The 25,724-nt window shown below is 43.2% G+C and overlaps 1 protein-coding gene across 1 annotated transcript; it reads right to left on the reverse strand.

The window, feature by feature from the left end:
- Positions 1 to 10,561: 10,561 nt before the first annotated feature.
- LOC103183127 (retinol dehydrogenase 14) lies at positions 10,562 to 19,609 on the reverse strand. The gene is made up of 2 exons (XM_007900404.2): positions 19,205 to 19,609; positions 10,562 to 11,394 (listed from the first exon to the last, which is right to left on the reverse strand). Exons 1-2 carry the CDS (start codon positions 19,559 to 19,561, stop codon positions 10,780 to 10,782), a joined length of 972 nt encoding a protein of 323 aa, XP_007898595.2. The 5' UTR covers positions 19,562 to 19,609; the 3' UTR covers positions 10,562 to 10,779.
- Between the last annotated feature and the right edge of the window lie 6,115 nt (positions 19,610 to 25,724).

The raw sequence follows: 25,724 nt of genomic DNA on the forward strand, positions 1-25,724 counted from the left end.
ACCAGTTAGCTTTCTTGAAGTAACAGACGCCTCAAGCTAGAGGAATCCATTCCGTATGATATCTTGGTAAGAACAGGGACTGGCGTCCAGTAAACCCTCGGACCCAACCAGTCATACACAACCACAGTAGTACTGACGATACAGCGACGACAAAACGTATCCAGGCACTGTTTCGTACTCCAGACTAAACAGTAGATCTGGGGTCACACCTTGACATAGAAAAATCATAGAACTATCACACAGAATCACAGAGGTTGGCTCCTGGAACTCAACAGAAACAATCAGCTCTTACCCAGTACCTCACTCGTGCTGCTGACCACTACTCTTCTTTCACTTCTGATGGTCACTTTCTTACTGGAGGTAAATTCCCTAACTCCTGTACACATACATAGATATAGTAGAATCGATATCGATTCCACTGGGAAGTGCTCTGACCCTCTACACAATTCAAACTATTCCAAAGTTACATCTTTTATGTGTTTCTAACTCCACCTCCCCTTGTCACAGAGATAGCCCCCACCCTTCGCAGACTGCTTTGCACAGAGAGAAATATGGACAACTTCTGGGCAGCCTTCCACAGCCTACTTGTTTCTCAGGCTTGAGATAGGCAGGTGTCTGAGGCTGCAGCCGTTCCTTCTGCGATTCATTGTTCTTACAACTATACTCAACAACAACAGATTACACTTGTGTAGCACCTTTCACGTCAGGAGGACGTCCCAAGGCGCTGGACAGTCAGTGTTTTGGACCCGAGCTGGGGGTCGGGATTGGGAGGGAAGGAGGGTGATCGAAGGCACGGTCGAAGAGGAGGGTCTTGAGATGGGTCCTGAAGGAGGCAAGAGAGGGGGCGAGGTGGAGAGACTGCGGGATAGAGTTCCAGAGGGTGTGGGCAGAGTGGCCAATAGTGGGGCGGGCCAGGCAGGGGACGTTTAGCAGGCCAGAGGGATTTCCCTGAGGGAGTTGTCCCTGAGGGATTTCCAGGGGCTGATCTCTGCTGTGTATTTGTCTGGAGTACTGAGCAACCCCTCAGTGCATGCTGTGCGGTAAATGTTTTGCTCACGTAGATTTGTTGTGTTGTTATTGTGTTGTTATATGTAGTATAATTTGAATACAGATTATTAATCGTATGTTTCGTCTTAGGCAATAAACTCTATACTCAAGGAACCGATCGCTCATTATCTCAGAGGAGTGAACATCTTCCCAGGAAAATATGAAATGTAATCAGAAGCTAACCTCAGCCGATCCAGCAAAGCTACTTTTAACCATTTAACTATCAAACCTTCTGGAACATTCGGTTGCTGTTTGAAATGTACAATTGTATCCCAAAGTGATAGTCAATATATTTCAACATCTCTACTCCATTGGCCTTCAGCCTTTCTACCCCCACCCTTTGGAACTCCATCCCACAGTTGTTTTGCCTCCCCATTTCCCTTGCCTCCTTCAAGACCCTCCTCTTCGACCGTGCCTTCGATCACGCTCCTTCCCCTCTGCTCTCCACCCTCCCTGATCCCAACCCCCAGCTTGCGTCCAAAACACTGATTTTCCAGCACCTTGGGACGTTCTCCCAATATGAAAGACGCTATACAAATGTAATTTTGTTTGTTGTTGTTCTTGACAAGTGCTAGACTTAGCAGCTTTTGCAACTTCATTTACCCTATTTCATCCAGGAAACTGGATTGTTTGGTCTCCATGTTACTCTGCATTAACCAACATTGACTCCACTGAGTTAGGGGTGACTCTTCAAATATTGAATGATCTGTTCAATTCTGCCTTCGGTCACTTTCCTACCCCTTCCCTCCCTATCCTCCACTTCTCCTGATTCCCAACCCCCCAGCTCAGTTCCAATTCCCTATCCAGCGACTTAGGATGTTCCCCTGACACGAAAGGGGCTATACTAATGTAATTTGTTGTTGTATTAGATTTGTCCTAATTTGGGGTTAGTAACCCCTTAGAAGGAGGTTTAGTGTGTATCTGTGTGGGGTGGGAGGCAGGAAAGGGTAGAAGGGTTGCTGCATTCTGCCCTTTTACTTTACTTCTTTGAATTTGTAATCAGCCTTTTGTATTTTAATAAAGTCATTGAGTTTCTTCTTTACATTTTGCCTTTTCCTCAAACTCTTCGCCAAATTTGCAGCTGCAGCATCAGTTTACCAGAAGACAGAAAACACTTGCCCATCCATCTCTAGCTGAGCATTCCGCAGTTGATGTAGAATTTAAAAACAGAAACTGGCACAAAATTGATGTTTTCAATTCTCCCAAGACTCAAGAGAAAAACTGCTGTTTTTACAAAACGGTAAAAACCTGTGATGGGATCTTTTTTCAATTTTATTTGTCTCTTGTGGTGCACAGCCTGTGATTGATTCTCATGGCAGAAGAAAAAAGAACTAAAGCTGACACATACAGGGGCAGTGTCCCAGCTAGTCTCAATGCCAAATGTAATATATTTAACCATGAAAGCAGTAAATATTCTGACTATGCAAGTCTCTCATTTACATCATAAGGGACATGCAGCAGAACAGTTAGGATTTCAAAGGTTTAGAAACATTTTCATTTGTGATGACTTACTGAAAATTTCAAGTAGTTTTTTTTTACAAATCCTTTATAGTCTATTCTGTTATTTATGGATGAGTTAACACATGTACAATAGTTTAGCTACTAATTGTGACTGGTGTGGATGTCAGTGATACTAGTTCACCACTTACGATGAACTCAGAAATATGTAAAACTAGAAATACAAGAATCACACATTATGTTGGTGTCAGCCTGCCACAGTTGGTGACTCTTACCTCTGGGTCAGAGGTCTGGGATTCAAGTCCCACATTGGGACTTTGAGATCATTCTAGGCTGAAATTATAATGCACTACTGGGGGAGCACTGCATTCTACAAGGTGTCGACCTTCAGAAAATGAGTTCCCAGCTGCTTGTTCAGGTGGCTGTTAAAAGATTGCATGACGCTATTTAAAAAGAAAAGGCAGTTTCACCCAGTGTCCTGGCCAACAATCGTACATTAGCCGTTTACATCATGGCGGTCTGTGAGACTTTGCTTTATGGAAATTGGCTGGCACACTCGCATACAATTACAGACACTGCTCTTGACAGCAATTCTCTGTGAAACAAGTTAAGACATTCTGATGTTAAGACCCTAAATCAACTGGAAGGATTATTAAATACATAGATCAAAATCAATGCGGTGGGAGTGATATTGGGTACTTAATGTGCACTCATGTTAAATATAAAGATAATCATGTCCATTAAACAGAAACAGGAAGGTTCAATGAAAAACAGATCAAATGACACTTTACTACTTAGTGATGGCTGCAGACTTTGCTGCTACTAATTACCACTGAAGCTAAATCCATTTTGTTTTAATGCTGCAGGCTAATTTCCATTTCAGAGCACCAACATCACCATGATAATTTTTCTAATAATAATACTTACAATTGATATAGTGCCATTTATGTTGGAGGACATTGCAAAGCTCTTCTGAATATGTATTTTGCAGGTGAATGTGGCAGCCAATTTGCACACAGCAATGTCCCACAAACAGCTACGAAGTGAAAATAAACTTTTAAAATCGTGCTATGAGATCTTGAATGTTCATCTGAATGGGCAGGCGGGACCTGGATTAACATCTCATACAAAGGATGGCACCTCTGACAATGCAACACTCTCAGCACTGCATTAGACTCAAATGCCCTGCATGGGGCTTGAGTCTACAACCTTCTGACTCAGAGCCAAGAGTGCTGCCAACTGAGCCAGGCTCTAGTGATTTACTATTAAAAGTAGTATTTTTCAAATCTTAAATCAACAAATGCAACCCTAGTAAATCCATACGCTGTGATTAAATAATTGTTAACTATTTTTGTGTTAATGTGTTCTATCAGCCCACTGAGCTTTAATTTTATTTTTTAAGCAAACTTAAGTGTCTCCTGTGTACCCCACAATATTTCCTTTGAGAATTATTTTAATATATTTTTCATAGCATATACATTGTATCCTTTGTACTCATACAGCGTAGTAACTATGTTGACTATGTTCCCAGGTTGGACTGACCTTGATGTGAAATATAAGGGACATTAGATATTCCAACCATATTTTATAGCTTAGCCATATGGGTTGTAAAATGGTTGTAAAACATAGGTCACTCTGCCATTAGCTTCTAAACACAAGGTAAATGATAATAATAATAATAATAATAATAATAATAATCCTTGCATTTGATATAATGCTTTATTACCTCTTTGAGACGTCTCAAAGTGCTTCACAGAATATATTGTAAAGTGAATTGACTGTATATTTTGTGGGCGAAACACGGCAGTCAATTGCTCGCAGCAGTGTCCCACAAGTAGTCGTGAATTGAGTGACCAAATTATGATTATTCTATTTATTATTTATTTGTTTTGTTTCTTTCAAAGGGATTATTATCCTCGGAAAAGCGATCCACCAATCGACTAACAACCGGATTCCTGTTCCTCGGTAAACAGAGGCAATGTCGAGTAAGGAAACTTGCCCAACGTCTCGCCCTGCCGGGGAATCAAACCTAGGTCCATTCGATTGAGTTACTATTCTCACGGTTAAGATTAGGAAATGATGGGTGTGAACAGGGTAAAGACAAAGTGCTTTTATTACAACAAGCAGTCACAAAGGCTGCTTTCTCAAAGACTGGTTTAAATAATGTGCGCGTTTAAAAGATGCGATTGTTCCCTTGTTAAATAAACCAAACCAAACAGAACAGGACAGAACAAAATATGTGCTAGTCAGTTATGCAGCACGCATATGCTTTATAGCTCAAACTCACAAGTGATATCAATCCAATAATCAAAGTTTACCATCAAGCAAGTGGGCAAAGTGTGGTGTTTTTTTCATTAATAATTTTATTCCAGTTTGTATTTTTGTGATCTGAAAGAACGTATTAGTGTATTTGAAGCAGCTTGGACTTCTTGCCATTCTTTTTTTTAAGTTTACCATCCTGAAGGTGCTATTAATAGAAATTTAAGCTAAAACCTACAAATGGGTAAAACCCATCAACTGAATCAGTTAATATTTGAAAAATGTAATCTTTAATCTGTAATTTTGGCTCTATCATTTTAACATCACTATATTTTATCAGTACTATCTCTGGTAAAAGCAACGCATTTCCCCATAATAATCTGTATCTTTATAACTGAATACATCTTAAGAATGATAGAACATAGCTTATTAAAAAAAGTTGAAAACCTTTCTTACAAATAAAAAATAATTTTCTTACCCCTCGTTTATAATTTCCCATGTATGAGAGGAGAGGTAATCAACCTATGTTCAACTGTTTGAAGCTCTGGATGGACAAGAAGCAGATCTTCAATGCAGATAACAGAAACGTACCTGTCATATTCATTCCTGCTGGGATACACCAAATATCTACTCAGGATCAGGAACAAATCACATAAATATGTACGGGTACCATTTTTGTGTGTCATCCTGGCTCAGTTGGTAGGACTCTCTTGCCACTGAATTAAAACATGGTTCAACAACAACAGCAAAATTACATTTGTATAGTACTTGGAACCTATATAGTCTAAGGTGCTGCATTGTCAGAGGTGCCATCCTTCAAATCTGACATTAAACTGATGCCCTGTCTGCTTGTCTAGGTGAATGTTAAAGATCCCATGGCACTGTTCGATGAAAAGGGAGTTATTTCCAGTGTCCGGTCAACAATCTTCCAAACAAAATTGGTCAATCATTCCATGGTTGGTTTTAGGGTACTGATTGCACAAATTGGCTGCCACATTCGCCCACAAAATACAGTCACACCACTTTTCACTTTTCTCTGTTTATCATTTTGAGACAGCTCAATGATAATAATAATAATCCGTACATTTGATATAGCGCTTTATCATGTCTTCGAGATGCCTCAAAGCACTTCACAGAATATACTATTATTATTATACTGTAAAGTGAATTGACTGTTTTGCGGGCGAAACGTAGCAGCCAATTGCACACAGCAGTATCCCACAAACAGTCGTGGATTGAAGTGACCAATTTTTTTTCAAGTAGTTATTACCCCCGGAAAAGCGATCCGCCAATCGACTAACAACCGGGTTCCTGCTAGGTAAACAGAGGTGTATAGAGTAAGGAAACTTGCCCAATATTTCACCCTGCCGGGAATCAAACTCAGGTCTCTAGCTTGCGAGTCGAGTGCTCTAACCACTGAGCTACAGGACTCCATGTGATATGACAAGGTGCTATATGAAATTATTATCATACATTATATATCTTGATTGGCATTGTTGGCTGGCACACAAAGTTTGTTTTTCTTTAATTAAGTTATCAAGGTTTCTGCTCGCCCCCCCACCGAGTTCTGTCATGTACAAAATAATGCTTGAGTTATAGTATGTAGTAAATGTTAGTACATTTACAATGAACAAAATCTGTCAAGATGCATAACAATTTTAAATGTGTACTTAATATACCAAACATGTGGTATGGGTGTGCAGTGTGCATTGCGGTAACAGTATGGATCAATAACTGAGGTCAAGCTCTTTAACATTTAAGAAATACTGGTTCTGCATCCAGAACCTTGAACAATAAATGTTGACTCCTGCTAAAGAACATCACGCATCAGTATTACATTATGTTTTGGAAAACATATTGAATGCTGCACAGGGAATTCACTAGTCAAAAGCGAAAAGTAAAAAATACCAGACTTGCCAAATTCAACACCATGAAAGGAATTCAAAACAGAAAAAAATGATTTTTCACTCACACATGTACTTATTTTAAATTGACAACTTCCCATCCAAGTGTGGCTGTGTCAATTACTGGGACTATAAATTCCACTTAAGGGACATTTTTGTAAAGTGAAGACAAATTGGAAATCCAAAACCAGTTTCCGTCTGAAACTATTAAGTTCACTTTTGTTAACACAGTTTGTGTGCTCTCATTAACAAGTGGGGATTTTTTTTACACAAATCAATGTTTTGCTGCGTTTACAGCCCAAACTACAAAATCACTTTCTGTAAAACTTGTTAGTTGGCTCCTACTATCTCTACAAAATAAGGCCAAATACAAATTATAATGTGCAAGGGTTTTTGGAAGAACTGGTGAAAATTGAATATGGAAAACTGAAACAGGAAACTAAAAGTGTTTCAAAACTCATTCCAGACAAACATAACATTGCTGCAACATTTACTGAACAACAGTTAATCAACTGTTTACTCATCAAATTAGTTCATTATAAACACACCACATAATATGGCCCTACGTCCTCCCAACATGAAAGGCACTATATAAATGTAAATTTGTACGTCACACAGAACCGGAAGATTTCAGGTTTCATCTCTTCTGTGTGGAATCAGCTTTGTGGGTTCCAGAACTAGTCTTAAGAATCTCAAACAGAGAGGGACAATCAGCTGGGGTTTCCACACCTTATTTGTATCCAGCGACCTCTGTTGGAAATTAATGAATGTGGATAAAGTGATGACAGAATTTAGTTTTAGCCACGATGGCTTTGCCCCAATGTCAAATACCCTGTCGACACAGACTTCAGCATTACAAAGAAAAAAAAGGTCACGTAGGAGAGCAGGTTTGTCTAAATTGTGGAAAGCCTTTACAAGTAGATAAGGCCTTGAATAATACTGAACGTTACAACAGCTTCATCAACATGTAATCAAGATAATACTTGTGTTTGTGACAGCACCTTTAATGTCAGGATGACATCCCAAAGTGCTTCACAGGATGTGTAAATAATGTGCAGCCAAACCCAGCATTTTTCGAATAGTGCCATGAGATCTTTAACGTCCAACTAAACAAGCTACTTAGGCGGCTACTTAGTTTAATGCCTTACACTAAGGACGGCACCTCCGATAATGCAATGTTAAATTTACATCGCGTCTTTCACGTCGGAAGGACATCCCAAGGTGCTGGACTGTCCATTTTTACCCAAGCTGGGGGGAATGGGGTGGGGTAGTGAAGAGGGAAAGGTGGTCAAAAGCGTGATCAAAGAGGAAGCTCTTGAGGCGGACCCTGATGCAAGCAAGGGAAGGGCGAGTCAAAGGGACTACAGGATGGAGTTCCAGACTGTGGGGGCAGGCATAGTGAAAGCCCGGTCACTGATGGTGCAGCAGATCCATGAAGCAAGCCGGTGCCTCCTACAACAACAACTTGGATTTATATAGCGCCCTCCACGCCGGACGGCGTCTCAGAGCGTTTTACAGTTTAGGATCCCAGGACCGAGCCAGGGGGAGGGGTGGGAAGGTGACGAAAGGCCTGCTGAGAGGAGGGAGCAGCCAAGTTGGTAGGGTTTGAGGAGTTCGGAGATACAGTTCTTATTTTGACAGTGTAGTGTATTTATATTACACTGCATATAAAAAAAACTTTAAATTCTCTCCCTTAGCCACACATTTGCCTTAAGCATTCAATTACCCATGCTCAGAAGTATCCTGCTTGTGTACTACTGTAATGTTATGATTCAGTGGCCGTCTTAAGTTCCAATTCCAGTCCCTCCACCAGATGCAATGTGCAATTTGTCTCCACGAACAGTTTCTCTTCAAGCACCGGCAGTCTTGTGTGGTGTTCCTTAGGGCTGTCCTTGGTCTCCTCCTCTTCAACCTCTACACGTTCCCCCTTGGTGACATCATCTGCAGACGTCCACATGTACGCGGATGACAACCAACTCTATCTCTCTGCCTCCACCCTCGATTCCAGGACAACTGACGTCCTGACAAACTGTCTGCCTGACATCAAGTCCTGGATAAGAACCAACTTTCTACAGCTGAATGTCAGCAAGACTGAGGCCCTTCTGATTGGCTCACGCCAGAGCTTTCGCACCTCAAGCACTGGCACCATCAGCATCCACGGATGTAGTCCACCTCACCAAGCCAGTTAGGAATCTGGGTGTCTTGTTTGACCCTCAACTGTCCTTTCTCCCCTATATCCATGCCATGACCCGCTCTGCCTTCCCCCACCTTCGCAACGTTGCCCGACTCTGCCACTGCCTCACCCCTCTGGCCACCGAAACTCTTATAAACGCATTCGTCACCTCAAGGCTCGACTACAGAAACTTCCCCCTTGTCGCCCTCCCCAACTCTTCCCTCCAAAAGCTGCAGATCACCAAAACTCTGCAGCTCGTGTCCTCTCCTGCACCAGGTGATCCCATCACCTCCACCCTTGCCCGACTCCACTGGCTCCCCATCCCTCAGAGGATAGAATTCAAAATCACTGTCCTCTTTCAAGGCTCTCCATGGCCTTGCCCCCTCCTACCTCTGACCTGCCGACTCCCTCCCAACCTGCCCGTTCCCTCCAGCCTGCTCCAGGTCTCCCGCCAGAGCTGCCTTACCATCAGCGGCCGAGCTTTCAGCCTCTCTGCCCCCATTCTTTGGCACTCCATCCCATTCCCTCGCCTTGTTCCCTCTCTTGCCTCCTTTTCGATCGTACATTCAGCCGCCCTCCTACCCTCGCTGCTTTCCTGATCACAACCCTGTCTCCCCCACGCTCGGGTCCGACGGTTCAGCGCCTTGGGACGTCCTCCCAACGTGAAAGGCGCTTTACAAATGCAATTTTGTTGTTGTCGTTCAGACGTCCTGTATTTTTTTAAACTTGCAAGGCATTATCTTCTTGGTAGCCTGTTTGAATCTATAGGCCAGAACTGGTAAGGTATAATCACATTACAACTATATAATGTTAATGTTATAAAGAAGTTAGTTCCTGCGGATCTAAACTCCTCAACCTACCTGGGCTCTCCCTCAGACTCACCAGACCATTGCGCAACCTAGGCATCCGGTTCGACCCCCAGCTGTCCTTCCTCCCCCAAATCCAGTCCCAAACCAGAACTGCATTCTTCCAACTCCGCCACATTGCCCACCTCCAACTGCACTTTACCCCCCAAATGCAGCCGAAATCCTCATGCATGCGTTTATCACATCCCTCTTGGATTACTCCAACGCAACTCCTCGCTGGTCTCTCCAACTCCACCATTCACAAGATCTAGCTCATTCAAAACTCTGCCGCCTACATACTGACCCGCACCAAACTCCATACCCTCACCTCACCACTTCTGGCCAGCCTCCGCTGGCTCCCCATCACCGAATGGATCGACTTCAAGATCCTCACACTTGTGTTCATATCCATTCACCCCTTGACACCTCCCTACCTCTCCAACCTCCTCACTCCCAATCCACCACCCGGCGCCTCCGCTCTACTGGCACCGGCTTCCTGCTCGTTCCTGCGCACCATCGGAGGTCGCGCATTCTGTCACTACGCTCCAAAACTCTGGAACACTCTCCCTCAATCCTTTCGCCTTGACCCCTCTCCCCTCTTTCAAGTCCGGCCTGAAAACGTTCCTCTTTGACCGTGCTTACGGCCATCTCCCCCTCCCCCGGCTAGGAGTCAGGCTCCACCACTCTTAAGTGCTCTGACACGCTACCCTACGTGGAGAGCCCTATATAAATGCAAGTTGTTGTTGTATTTAGTGCGGGAGATGTTTTGACCAACTGAAAGAGCGCAAATCAATTTAGATGTCTGAATCTATTCCTACAACTTAACAAACATATAAAAGGGCAGACTCCAACACTAAGTTTCAAAGTTAGTATTTATTTGCTTGAAAACATTCAATGTCAGGTAAATCATGTTAACACTTATTTTATTACATCCTGATGTGGAATTTTCAACTTGAAAGAAACAGTTTTTTTCTGGCTGCATTTAACAATTATATATATATAGATGTTCTTATTCACTTAAAACCACAATTCACACAAAGTTAATATCTGAATTCAAGTTAACACATTGGATTATTGGCATCAAGTTATCAAATTAAATCAATCCCACCATTCTTTCACTGACTTCCCACAATTTCTTTGCAACTGCATCATCCTTTGCTTTTGGCAACAATTCCTCCTCTTTGCAGTCTCCAAAATACTTCCCGGACACTTGCTCAACTTCAGGAGCTGTAGCCAGGTAAAGTGGTGTCTCTGCTCCTTGCAATGGAGTTTTAAAGAAAGCCCAGGAAACCATTTTGAAGAGTGGCATTCCAAGCATAGGGATATTAATATGTCTTCCCAGGTTTGTGCGCACAATGCCTGGATGTAACACGTTAACAGTTACACCAGTGCCCACCAGACGTTTATCCAGTTCATGAGTGAACAGGATATTGGCCAGCTTGCTTCTGCTGTAACTAAAACTCTTGTTATAGTTCTTCTCGCTATTCAGATCATCGAAGTTGATCTCACCATACTTGTAGAGTTTGGAAGACACCACTACGATCCTGCTTGGGGCTGATCTTTTGAGGAGATCAAGAAGGAGGTTAGTCAGCAGGAAATGTCCCAGGTGATTCACCCCAAACTGCATCTCAAAACCATCCTCAGTTTTCATATAAGGGCACTGAAAGATTCCAGCATTATTGATCAGCACATCAAGCCTCGTCTCTTCCTGGAAACAGGGAGGAGGAAGAGATCCACTATTATTTACCATGATTAGACAACAAAAAGAGACAAAATGTGTTAATTATTTTAACGGCAGTTTTAATTTTTTATATATATATACACACACATATATATAAAATCGCTTTGGCTCAAATCACTGTTCCAGCATGTCACACAATGCTCTTGCCATCTTTTCACGATAACTAAAAAGATGCACAAATGGTGACAGTAATGTTGCTGTTATACTTGCTGCACACCTGCTGTACTGCTCAAATTTGTATAGTGTTGCACAGAAAAAGTTTCACCACAGGGTAAGATGTACCTCTGAGTGCACATATTCTGAGTGCTTCTTATTATCTAAATTTCTTGCAGAAAAATCAGCTAGTATATGAAATCAACTATTATTTCAGAAAAAGTAAAAGTTTAAACTGATATAAGTAAAAGGCAGCATTGCAATGGAAAGATTATTGATTTTGAAAAAAATGCACATCTACATTTCACTAGAAAAAATGCATTAACAGGAAACTGATAGTAATCCTTGTATTTGATATAACATCTGTCGTTGAAACTCGTCATGGAAATTACTGGAGTGAGTGCAGTAGTTATGTATTTGCAGGTGAACACTGCAGCCAATTTGCGCACAGCAATGTTCCATAAACAGCCATGAAGTGAATGACAATTGTTGGTTGGTTTACCGGGAGAAATTCCCTGATGCAAATGATTATATGAAGTATGACCTGCTCCATTCAGGAACATAAGGGCTTGAAAGTATTCAAGGCCCAAACATGGTAGTAATAATCTTAAATCCATCCAACTGATAAAGGTGAAAGATATGTCTATAATTTCTTGTAATAAATACTGCAGTGATCCTAAAATAATTGGACAAACCCTAATGTGTTTAATCCCAATGCCTTTTCAAAAAAATGTGTGAATTCCTTTCCCCCATTAACAAGTGGCAAAACAAGAAAATATATTGTTGGTTGTCTTTATATTAAAGACACTGATTTATAAATATGAGAATGAAGATAACCATAAGATAACCATAAAAGGCCTTCTACTGATTCTAGAACATGTGGTCTGTGAGACTACATGTTGTTTAAAGTGTACCAAATAAGATGCCAGGAATAGAGGGGGCAAGAGAAAACAAAACAATTAAGTAAAAGAAACTCTGAAACCTTATAATGTTAAAAACACTGATACATTCTTTGACAAAAAGTTCACGTGGATATCTCACGTATCAGGAATTGGTGCATGGTATAATTTCACTAACAACCTAACAAGCTAGATTATATCTGAAAACATTTTAAAATAGTTATCGCAAAACCGTGACAGATTCAACAAGCATCAGTTATTTGGCACCATAACTCTCTTGCCAGACAATAATCTCCTTAAATTCAAAAAAGCTTTGTCATTGTCAGTTCGAAGGTTACATAATATGCCATCACTTTGCATTTCTAAAGGGTGAAGAGTTTGAGAGCCTCTGACTAATATTTGTTCCTAAGAGTATATTTTGCAATATTTCAGTCAGAGAAAACTTGTGGCAGTTTGCCTGCGTAAATTTTTAAAGTATATAGTCTAGTCAAAGATGTAAAATGAATGGCTTGCTTTTCATCTGTCGTTTTCCAATCTTCCTAGGCAAAACTCATACATCTGTCTCTGGTTTTACCAAGTTCATTCACAGAATGATGCCAATATCTGGATTTCAATGTCAAATCAGTTGACTTCAGAGTCCCAAGACATTATGGCCAAGCTTTACAGAGCTCAGGTCAGGCCTTGTACTGAATAGAGTACTCAATCCAGGTCTAAGTCACAAAGAAGCTGCCAAACCCTATAGGATTGCTGCGGAGAACAATAAGGCTGATCACAGTATTAGAATTATTCTATAAGGAACACCTAAATAAATTCGGGCTTTTCAGTCTTGAGAGCATATCATTGAAGGGATCTTCTAAAACTGTTTTAGACGATAAGTGAAAGAGAAAAAGTAAACCAATACTCATTTAAAAAACTGAATGCTGCAACCAGTTTGTAGTATTCTTACCTCTGTGCCAGAAAGTTGGGGGTTCAAGCCCTACGTCATGACTTGAATTTATAAATTAGGCTGGCAGTTCATTACTCTCGGGATCCTGCTATACTGGAGGAGTCTTTATTCAGATGACATTGAAACAAGTGGACGTTAAAAATAGGTTATTAAAAATGATTAAATTAAATATTTAAAAATCCCATGACATTATTTGAAAAGATAAGTTTCACCCAGTGTCCTGGTCAACAGTCCTCCAGAATAATTGGTCATTCATTTCAATGGCTGCTTGTGGGAATGTGCTGGCGCAAATGGCTGCTGCATATGCCTACAAAAACAATCACAATACTCAACAGTAATTATCTTTGAAGGGCTCGGAGACGTTTTGACATGATAAAGTGCTTTAAAAACGCACATTTTTTCTTCCTTCAATAATTTCTGGAAAACAGGAACAAGGGTGATGTGGAGAATCCAAACAGGAAGGGGCTCACCAAGCTATTGCTGAAATGAGATGGATTGGCCTCCACTTTAAAGCTCAGACATCATCAGTCTCAAATGAAGGGGATTTACATCCACTGTAACTGAGATGGAAAATGGTGAGGCTTGAAAACAGATGGAATCAAAAAATGAACAAAACATAAAGTAGGGGAATCAAGAGGATTATAAACAGAATTGCTGAAAATCCACAGTAGATCAATCACCATCGTAAAAGAAAGGTAGGTAACCAGTTTGGATAGAACATTTTGCCAGTTCTGATGAGAGGTCATGTCTGAAATGCTATCCTATCTCTCTTTCAGGTGCTGATTGATCTGCTGTGAATTTCTAGCATTTAATGGGAATTTAAAGGATTTGCTAAAACATTTAGCTGCTTTTGATACCAGAAAATTGTACTTCAAAAACACAAATCAAGATGATTTTGCAATCTCTTCCACTGCTAAAGTCACCACTTTGGTGCCAAACATTCATTTTACTCTTGACTTAACTCTTTTACAAGACCTAGGTCGATGTAGAACAAACTAAGTCTGTCGGTGATGTGAAATTCATCCAATTGCATTCCAGATAGATTCTACAATTATATTAGTGAGAAATTAGCCCATCCTAGAAAGGGCAATAGGAAGGAGAGTTTAGGAAGGCTTGTACAGTAGTATCAGTTGGACCATAATTTAATATGACTGATGCAAAGTATGAGTTATGTCAAACTTGCATAAATTGTATTATGTATGACTCATATAAAGTTATATATTAAGGCGGATTTTATATAACTTACACCTAACAAATACACAAGTACTGAACTGCCCAGTGACATTAAGGCAAGGTTTAAAAATGGAAATTTTCAGACCCATCATTTTCCGGAACAACCATTTTCATTTACTTTTTAATCTGTTTTATTATCTATAAATGTTTTATTTGAATGTTCCTGTTGACTCCCTGATTTTATTGCATTTTTCTTGCATTGGGAGATGATACAAATGTGTAAATTATTAAGAGTTGTAGTGGGATGTTAAGGGTCCACTTAATTGTCTTAATTATAAAGGGAGGTATGTGTTCTGTTTTAGTTATGCGCGGGAAACAAAGGTTTGACCTTGCATCCGACAAGCGCGGTAGCAGCGTTACGAGTTGAACGATTTTGACGAGATGTATGACTGAGCCAATTATTCAGATCATACAGATCAGACTTATGTGAGTTTTACTTGAGGAGGGAGCTATTGGTATCAAGTGTTGAGTATAATTTATGAACGAGTGTCTGTTGTTTCTCCCTCAATTCCTGTTTTAGTCAACAACTTACACTTATATAGCACCCTTCATGGGGTAGTAGTCTCAGTCCCCCCATCTATGCCTATCCTGGCTCCCCATGAATCTGTTCTTTGTCTTTCACTCTGTCTTTGCGTTTGTCACCTTTGTTGTCCAGCTAATACTATAGATTAGTATTCTAGGTTACTGTGTCCCAACCGCCAGCTCTGCTGCAAACCCAGGACTGTCCAGCGCCTTGGGACGTCATCCCGACATCAAAGGCACTATAGAAATGTAAATTGGTTGTTGTTATACTATATGGGTTAATATTATCGGGTATTACTCCATCTTTCATTGGGTTATTACTCAGGCTATTTTGTTCCTCCAGTTATTACCTGGGTTATGTGTGACTCCATTTTACCATAAATCGATGATACTATAATTCATAATATCATTTTACTCATTATTACGTGTGATATTGCACATATTATTACTCTTTATAATTATAGTGTTATGCTATCATTGCTCAGGTGAGGTAGTAACTGAGTATTTCTCTCTGTATATTATTCTGGTTGGTATTCCTGTTACTATTATTCTTTTGTTAGTACTTTCTGTTGTTATTAGTCCCCATTTCTATGACTGGCTCTTATTACTCCTTGTTACTATTACTCTTTGGTTGTTATTACTTTTTGTTGTTATTATTTCCTATTGCTATGACTCTGTTGTTATTACTCTATTACTCTTGTTATTGCTGTTACTATTTATCTGTTTTTGTTACTCTTTGTTACTATTTTATTATAATTATATTATTACTATATCTCTTTGTTATTGTTCCTCCAGGTGCATGTTCATCCCCGGTAAATATTGATTGGATTGTTATTACTGTTACTATTCTTTTGGTAGTTATTTCTATGGTTGTTATTCCTCCGGTGGTTATTACTCTGTTACTGTTACTCTGGTGTTGATCAATCTCTAATGGCTATTACTCTGTGTTACGATTAGACTGGTGGTTATTAACTGTCCATTACTCTGCTGATTATTAATATTATTCTGCTAGTTATTACTCTCTGTTACTGTTACTCTAGTTGCTATTACTCCCTGTTACTATGGCTGTTATTACTCTCTGTTACTATGCCTATTATTCTGTTACTGTTTGGTGGTTATTACTCTGACTATTATTACTCTGTTAGTCTGGTGATCATTATTCTGTGTTGCTGTGCTATTGTTGCTGTGTGTTGCTGTTGTTACTGTGTGTTGCCGTTATTACTGTGTGTTGCCGTAGTTACTCTGTGTTGCTATTTGAGATGTGGATTTGAGCACCTGGCTCAAATCCAATATAACGGTCCATCGGCAGATTTGGCTAAACCTTACCAAATCTTATTGCTCCACCCTCGCCTCCGCTAAATCGTCATTTTACACCAAGAGATCTTGGAGTCCAAAGACAACCCCAGGCTCCTCTTCTCGAGTACCAACCGGCTCCTCCGCCCACCCTCCACGCCTCGCCCATCCTCTCCTCCAACATCAACTGCGAGGCGATGTTGGACTTCCTCGAAACTAAAGTTGAGGGAATCCGCTCAGCTGCCTCGGCCCTTCCGTCCACTACCCCCTCCCCATCTCCCACTCACACCCGGCCCCTATCCATTCCTCCTTCCACACGTTCGAACCTGTTTCCTGCTCCTTTCTCACTGCTTGTCGACCTCCCCGACTCCTCCCTCCACAGACTGCAGATCATCCAGACCTCTGCAGCCCGTGTCCTCTCCCGCACCAGGCCCCGCGACCCTATCACCCCCATCCTCACCCAACTCCACTGTCTTCCCATCACACAGAGGATACAGTTCAAGATCCTGGTCCTCAGCTTCAAAGCCCTCCATGGCCTTGCTCCCCTCTACTCTGTGACCTGCTAACCCCTACCATCCCGCTCACTCCCTCTGCTCAGCGGGCTCCGGCCTGCTTCACGGCCCCCGCCTCACTCGCTTCACCACTGGTGGACAGCCGACAGCCACCCTGCACCCACCCTCTGGAACTCCGTCCCGCAGTCCCTCCGCTCGTTCCCTCCTTCAAGACCCATCTCAAGACCCTCCTCTTCGATCCTGCTTTACACATGTCATTTTGTTGTTGTATTATAACTCTGAATTGCTGGTGTTACTCTGTGTTGCTGGTGTTACTGTGTGTTGCTGTTGTTACTCTGTGTTTTGCTGTTGTTACTCTGCTTTGCAGTTGTTATTCTGTGGTGCTGTTGTTGCTCTGTGTTGCTGTTGGTTGTTGCTCGGTGTTGCTGCTGTTACTCTGTGTTGCTGTTGTTACTGTGTGTTGCTGTTGGTTGTTGCTCAGTGTTGCTGCTGTTACTCTGTGTTGCTGTTGTTACTGTGTGTTGCTGTCGGTTGTTACTGTGTTGTTGTTGTTACTGTATGTTGCTGTTGGTTGTTACTCTGTGTTGCTATTGTTGTCCTATGTTGTTGTTGTTACTCGGTGTGGCTGTTGTTACTCTGTGTTGCTTTTGGTTATTACTCGGTGTTGATGTTGTTACTTGGTGTGGCTGTTGGTTGTTACTCGGTGTGGCCGCTGTTACTCGGTGTGGCTGTTGGCTGTTACTCGGTGTGGCTGTTGGGCTGTTACTCGGTGTGGCTGTTGGGCTGTTACTCGGTGTGGCTGTTACTCGGTGTGGCTGTTGGGCTGTTACTCGGTGTGGCTGTTGGGCGGTTACTCGGAGTGGCTGTTGGGCTGTTACTCGGTGTGGCTGTTGGGCGGTTACTCGGAGTGGCTGTTACTCGGAGTGGCTGTTGGGCGGTTACTCGGAGTGGCTGTTAGTCGGAGTGGCTGTTGGGCTGTTACTCGGTGTGGCTGTTAGTTGGAGTGGCTGTTACTCGGAGTGGCTGTTGGCTGTTACTCGGTGTGGCTGTTAGTTGGAGTGGCTGTTGGGCGGTTACTCGGAGTGGCTGTTGGGCTGTTACTCGGAGTGGCTGTTGGGCTGTTACTCGGAGTGGCTGTTACTCGGTGTGGCTGTTAGTTGGAGTGGCTGTTACTCGGAGTGGCTGTTGGCTGTTACTCGGTGTGGCTGTTAGTTGGAGTGGCTGTTGGGCGGTTACTCGGAGTGGCTGTTGGGCTGTTACTCGGAGTGGCTGTTGGGCTGTTAGTCGGAGTGGCTGTTGGGCGGTTACTCAGAGTGGCTGTTACTCGGAGTGGCTGTTGGGCTGTTACTCGGAGTGGCTGTTGGGCTGTTACTCGGAGTGGCTGTTACTCGGAGTGGCTGTTGGCTGTTACTCGGAGTGGCTGTTGGGCGGTTACTCAGAGTGGCTGTTACTCGGAGTGGCTGTTGGGCTGTTACTCGGAGTGGCTGTTGGGCTGTTACTCGGAGTGGCTGTTGGGCTGTTACTCGGAGTGGCTGTTGGGCAGTTACTCGGAGTGGCTGTTGGGCGGTTACTCGGAGTGGCTGTTGGGCTGTTACTCGGAGTGGCTGTTGGGATATTACTCGGAGTGGCTGTTACTCGGAGTGGCTGTTACTCGGAGTGGCTGTTGGGCTGTTACTCGGAGTGGCTGTTACTCGGAGTGGCTGTTACTCGGTTACTCGGAGTGGCTGTTGGGCTGTTACTCGGAGTGGCTGTTACTCGGTTACTCGGAGTGGCTGTTGGGCTGTTACTCGGAGTGGCTGTTACTCGGAGTGGCTGTTGGGCTGTTACTCGGAGTGGCTGTTACTCGGTTACTCGGAGTGGCTGTTGGGCTGTTACTCGGAGTGGCTGTTGGGCGGTTACTCGGAGTGGCTGTTGGGCGGTTACTCGGAGTGGCTGTTACTCGGTTACTCGGAGTGGCTGTTGGGCTGTTACTCGGAGTGGCTGTTACTCGGAGTGGCTGTTGGGCTGTTACTCGGAGTGGCTGTTGGGCGGTTACTCGGAGTGGCTGTTGGGCGGTTACTCGGAGTGGCTGTTACTCGGTTACTCGGAGTGGCTGTTGGGCTGTTACTCGGAGTGGCTGTTACTCGGAGTGGCTGTTGGGCGGTTACTCGGAGTGGCTGTTGGGCGGTTACTCGGAGTGGCTGTTGGGCGGTTACTCGGAGTGGCTGTTGGGCGGTTACCTGCAGCACTTGTTGGCAGAAGCTGGTGACGGAGCTGAGGGAGGACAGGTCCAGGCGGCGGAGGAGCAGCTCTCCGGCCGGTGTGAGTCGCCTGATGTCGGCCACGGCCTCCTGTGCGGCGCGGGGGTCCCTGCAGGCGAGGATCACCCTGGCCCCGGCCCGGGCCAACTCCCCCGCCGCCGCCTTCCCGATCCCGCTGTTGGCGCCCGTCACGATCACCGTCTTCCCGCGCATCGGCATCGCCATCGTCACCCGCCGCCGCCGCCCTCCCGGCCCCACCCTCAGCAGCCTCCGGGCCACCAGCAGCCCCGCGCCGAGCAGCGCCAGCGACACGGTCACCAGGGCCACCGCCGCCATACACCAGCCCCCGGCCAACCGCACCCGCCCCCGGCGGTGATCACAGCCCCGCACCAGGACCGGCCAACCGCACCCGCCCCCTGCGGTGATCACAGCCCCGCACCAGCCCCCGGCCAACCGCACCCGCCCCCTGCGGTGATCACAGCCCCGCACCAGCCCCCGGCCAACCGCCCCCGCCCCCTGCGGTGATCACAGCCCCGCACCAGCCCCCGGCCAACCGCACCCTCTCCCTGCGGTGATCACAGCCCCGCACCAGGACCGGCCAACCGCACCCGCCCCCTGCGGTGATTACAGCCCAGCACCAACCCCCGGCCAACCGCACCCTTTCCCTGCGGTGATCACAGCCCCGCACCAGGACCGGCCAACCGCACCCTCTCCCTGCGGTGGACAACAACAACACCAAATTACATTTGTGCAGCGATTTTCACGTTGGGGGGGACGTCCAAAGGCTCTGAGAATAGAGCCTGGGACGCCCTCTCCACACCGTCTCCCTGTGGTGGCAGAGCCTGGCACAGGGCCGGCCACTGCATTTACACGGCACCCCTCCCCGGGGTAGCCTCCCAGTGCTTGACCCAGTGGCAGTGCACAACACCGAGCCGGCGGGGTGGGGGCACAGGGAGAGGAGAGGTGACCACAGGTCCGGTCGAAGGGGAAGACAACAACAGAATTGCATTTGTAAAGTGCCTTTCACGTCGGGAGGACGTCCCAAGGCGCCGGACAGACAGAGCTACGGACTCGAGCTGGGGGTGGGGGTGGGGGAGGGGAGGGGTCTGGTGTACCAGGACCGCACCCTCTCCCTGCAGTGACAGAGCCCAGCGCTATCATCAGGCCGAGGGTGACCAGCACTAGGTCATCACTGCCCAGCAGTGACGGGCTCTGCCACCGCCTTACACCGGTGGGTCGTTCAGAACTCCAATTTCCATGTTGTGGCCAAATGACGGTCACCTGCCCTGCAGACGTATCCGAGATCCTTGCTGCCATTTCGTGTATCGTGTGGGTAATAATAAACTATACATTTTGTTTCCTTCATTTGATAGAGTGCATTTCACCCTGGGAGTCCGTCTCAAAACGCTTCTCAGGATTAACCATAAAGTAATTTGTGCTTTTGGCAATGAACAAAGCGACTGTTAATCAGTTTGTAACTCAAGCAGTGATGCTTCTTTCATGTTTCTTGTGCTGGTGCCTGGATGTATCTTCCATGCAGGTATTTCGGAGAGAGAAGCAGGGGAAAGGGTAAGATAGGACACACAGCCCTTTTACCCTAAGGTTCATCTCCGTGCCTTTGGGACATGTCTCATATGAAATGCGTTTGGGCAATTATCACAGTCCAGTTCCTTGTAGCTGTGGGACCACCGAGCAATACCATTGGTGGCCGGGCCTTCAGCCACTCTGCCCACACCCTCTGGAACTCCATCCCGCAGTCCCTCCGCCTCCATTGCTCCCTTCAAGACCTGTCTCAAGACCCTCCTCTTAGACCGTGCCTTTAGTCACCCTCCTCCCCCCCATGCCCTCCATCCTCCCTGATCCTGACCCCCAGCTCGGGTTCGAAACACTGACTGCCCAGCGCCTAGGGACGTCCTTCCAACGTGAAAGGCGCTTTTCAAATGTAATGTTGTTGTAGTGCACATGTTGGCAGTTTCACTCATTCTCTGATTATTAGGTAAATAATATCAGATTAAAACGGAAATTAAAAAAAACAGTTTACAGAGAGGATGGTTGGAAAGTTAAATTCTCTAGCACACAGAGAGGCTATTGTTGTAGCAGAGACCATAAATTCTTTCGAAAGCGAATTAGTTAGATACTTGAAAAAGAGCATTGTTAAAAGAAATGGTGAGAAGGAGTGCGGGATTAGATTAGGTAGCTCATGTGGAGAATAAAAAACAACTCATACTTGATGGGCCAAATGGCTTGTTTCTCTGCTGTAACATTCAATAAATCAAATATTCGAATGATGATTCTGTCAAATCTGAGAACACTTGGATAAATTTAACAATGCCTAACTTCAACAAAGATCCAAAGCAACTCCCTAATCTCAGTCACTAAATGTGTTTGCCAGCACCACTTTTAGATCCCTTGTATTGTTGCCACTTCACCCAATTGCTTCTGGTTTCTTGGCTTGCAAGTTGCAGATTTTCCACACTTGCCCTGTTTGCTGTGCAGGGATCAGATGAAGAAATATTGTCATTTTTCACCCTGCATGCCAGTGGTTCACAGAGTTGGCAGGGACATGAATGTTTAGAATTCTGTTGAATACAACTGCAAGTTAGATATTAAATTTGGCATCGTAAACACTGCAGTGTGGTCTGCGTGGAAAGTAGATTGAAACATTCTGGTGAGGTTAACAGATTTATTCAGTACCCAGTCTCAGCCATGCCTGTGAATGTTTGATACTGAGATTGGTGTCAAAATTGGTTCGTAATTAATTTGTTCTTCACAGTGATAAATAGAAAACCTATTCTAAATATACTATTTATACAGTATTTTATATTGCAAAAATACAGTGCATCTCAAAAAAGAGACTTGACAAATGATATGGAACTGAGTACAAGGTAACTTTGAGTATTGTTCAGGTTCACATTGTCATCCATTGGGCACTTTGTTTTCCAACAAGTAGAACTCGGCAGAAGGGGAAGTTAGCCTCAGGCACTAGCACAAGAAGCAAGTAAGAAGTAGACTTACTTCTTTGATTGCAAACTGATTAAGAGTTGCTTTTATATTGTATCTATCAGAAGACGACGGTCTTATGGATGAATCAGAGGTAAGCTTTGAAACTCTGCTTATGGGTCAAACATATTACCAATTTTAGGCATCATCTGATTCAGACTGAGTAAGCAGCCGGGGAGGTCAATGGAATAAGAAGCACATCATTTCTAGCAAGAACCAAATAAAAATGTTTCATGCCTTTGATGTTTGGCTGCACAAAGTGATGGCTCATCCAGTGTATATGATAGATAGCTGGTCAGCTAGAAATTCTAAAATGTAATTTTAATTTGAAAGCCAGTTTTCTTTAAGTTAATTTCAGAACTACAGAATATCAGGTTCAAAGCTGAGTCTGAATTAAACAATTTGCCAATTTTTGCACATATTGAAATGCGAAGAAAAATCTAAACCTAGATGGAATTTTTCCCTCACAGCTTGCCATTGGGAACACTGGCAAGTTTCCTGCTTTGTGTCCCCATTTCACTTACCCTCCCCCGAGGGGTACAGGCGCCAGTTGGTAGACTTTAATTTCTTACTTACAGATAATGGTAAACATGAATCTTAACGATCTCAGTACTGTTTTTTCCTAGTTGAGAGGAGTAAAGCCGATGCAAGGGATGAAAAATCTTATAGGATCCACCCATCCTCAGATAATACTGTTTGCCTTTTTTGCCTTCTTGAAAGATAACATATATGCATAGAGAACAATTTTAATTTGAACCATAACTATTGCATGTCAATGTAAATCATCTACTTTTTACCCTTGAAAAAAGCCAGCTCCTTTAAAAAGAGCTTAAACATTAAGTTGTACATCATTTGTGGCACTGTAATGCGCAATTACTGGTCCAAAACACTCTAGTAATGTTTTTTATTAAGAGTGGTTTATCTCAGCTTGGTTACTCATAGCAACTCACAGTTTATTCAGACAAATTGACAAAATTATTCAACCATGCTACTGGTTACCTTCCTTCCTGCTTGGTGTCCAGGATGGTCTCTGAGATGTTAGTTATTACTGTGGTTATATATACTCGCATGAGTCCACTTAGAGGTTCAAACTGCCCTCTGATTATTGACTTAAATCTACCTCGGTGCTCTTTGTTTGGTTACTTAAATCATAGAATGGCAGAAATTTCCAGCACAGAAAGGTCATTTGGCTCATCGAGTTTGTATTGGCTCTAAGAGCAAGGTGTTCATTCAATAGCACTGCCCTCCGCATAACACCCCCCAAAAAAATGTTTTACTTCAATTATTTTTTTTAACCCGCTGGTTGCCTCCTTATGTCACGGTGATGGTTGCATAGCTGGTTGTTCTCCAGTAACCGACCCAAGATCTTGGCAGCATTAGGCTACTCGACTTTCCCAGCTGAGCCTGGTCTCTCCTCACCCAGCTGCTTCACACATGTACAACCAGTGGAGGGTGCAAAGCAGATACAAGAGGAAAAGTGCTCTGGGATGCTACCCCGCGTGAAGGGCACGAAACTGGATTTCCCCTACGTAAATCTACCACACCATCCTCTGATTAGCTGCCCAAATACTGTCCTTTGGTTACTTAACAATGTTCTCTGACCTACTTAAATCTACCACATTGCCCTTTAAATTGGTTACTCGAAACTATCCAATTGCAGGCAACAGCGAGCCACTCAGCAGTTAAATTCAGTTTCACTCTTACATTGGGTAAAGGCAGATTTACTGCCATTTCTTGAGGAAGATATTGAGAAATTTTTTCCCATATATCCAAAGTAGAACCACAGAAATCATCCATGAATCATAAGCACATTTATTGTTTTATTATCCTCAATATTCACTTCTCCAGCGAACCCATCTATTCCAATAATTATATAGAGCCATACAGTTGTGATGCAGGAAAGTAAAACCATTTTGCACAAAATTTGCCACTAGATGGAACCTTTGTGCTAATTTTAAAAATATGGTTAAAATTTAAAACAAATGTTCAGTGTGCAAATGGTTTAGTAAAGAATATACGGATATCTGATTGTATAATTCATTCATGACATGAGAACCTGCAGCATTCTGTGTCATGCAATAGTGTGTTTTGGATGGACTTTCTCCAAGTCTAATTTCAGGATTCCCATGTTAATTGCTTATACATGGTTAATACTTTTATGGTACAAAAGTGGAGAGGCCAGTTACAATAAGTCTGTAATCAGATGTACCTGTTGTACTATATAATAATAATTAATAATAATAATAATCTTTGCATTTGAAATAGGAGCTTACCACATCAAAACATCTCAAAACACTTCACTGAGCTTTCTGTAAAGTGTAATGATGGTGTATTTGTAGACGAATGCAGCAGCCAATTTACACACAACAATGTCTCTCAAACAACCATTATGTGAAGAACATTTTTTTAATCTGGGGGATTATTGGCCAGGATACCAGGAGAAACTTCCTTCTCTTTTCAAATAGGGTCATCCACCTGATCAGGCGGTTGAATCTTTGGTTTTTAATGTCTCTGAGAGACGGCACCTCGACATTAATGTGCTCCCTCAGCACCTCTTTGTAGACCCTGCCGAGCCTGTGAGTTCAAAGTCCTGATATAAGGCTTTAACCCACAACCTTGTGACTCAAAAGCAAGAATGCTATCAGCTGAGCCAACCTGACGCCTAGTTTAATATCAGTCCAGTGAACCACAAGAGTGAAGTATGTAATTAATTGTGATCGCTGAAGTTTGCAATTAAATTGCTCTTGTATATTTATTGACACCTATCCAGTAATAACAGTATTTAGAAGATGGATTAGCTATTAGAATATTAGCAGTGACTGGTATGTATCTGGTTGTCTTGGAATCATAATTTAACATAAACTGTCTATTTTACTGGTCTTTTCTCAGACTTTGTTGAGTTTCAGGATTTGCATTGAACTGTTTTGCAAATCTTACAATTCAAATGCCTTCGGATATTCACAAAGTCATAATCAACTCAACAAAAACAGTTTGCGACTATGGTAAATTTAACTACAGTACAATCTAAGAGTGGTTTTCATATTATATAATAATAATCCTTGCATTTGATATTGCGCTTTTTCACGTCTTCTCGACGTCTCAAAGCGCTTCACAGAATATACTGTAAAGTGAATTGACTGTATATTTTTGTGGGCGAAACACGGCGGCCAATTGCGCACAGCAGTGTCCCACAAACAGTCTTGGATTGAAAATGACCAATTGATTGAAAATGACCAATTTATTATTGTTTTGTTTTTTGGAGGAATTATTATTGGGCGTGTGGCGTAAGGAAACTTGCCCAAGGTTTCGCTCTGACCTGCCTGGAATTGAACCCAGGTGTCTCGCTTGCAAGGCGAGTGCTCTAACCACTGAGCTACAGGACTCCAATTGCAATTGTATGAAATAATTTCACAAAAGAGGCTTTCAAACTATGGACAGAAGAAACTTAACCTATCAGCCTGGACTGGATTCAAACCAGGTCCAGAGGTGAAAGGCAAGT

This window comes from Callorhinchus milii, unplaced genomic scaffold, assembly GCF_018977255.1.
Source record: "Callorhinchus milii isolate IMCB2004 unplaced genomic scaffold, IMCB_Cmil_1.0 Scaffold3, whole genome shotgun sequence".
Taxonomy (NCBI): Eukaryota; Metazoa; Chordata; class Chondrichthyes; order Chimaeriformes; family Callorhinchidae; genus Callorhinchus; species Callorhinchus milii.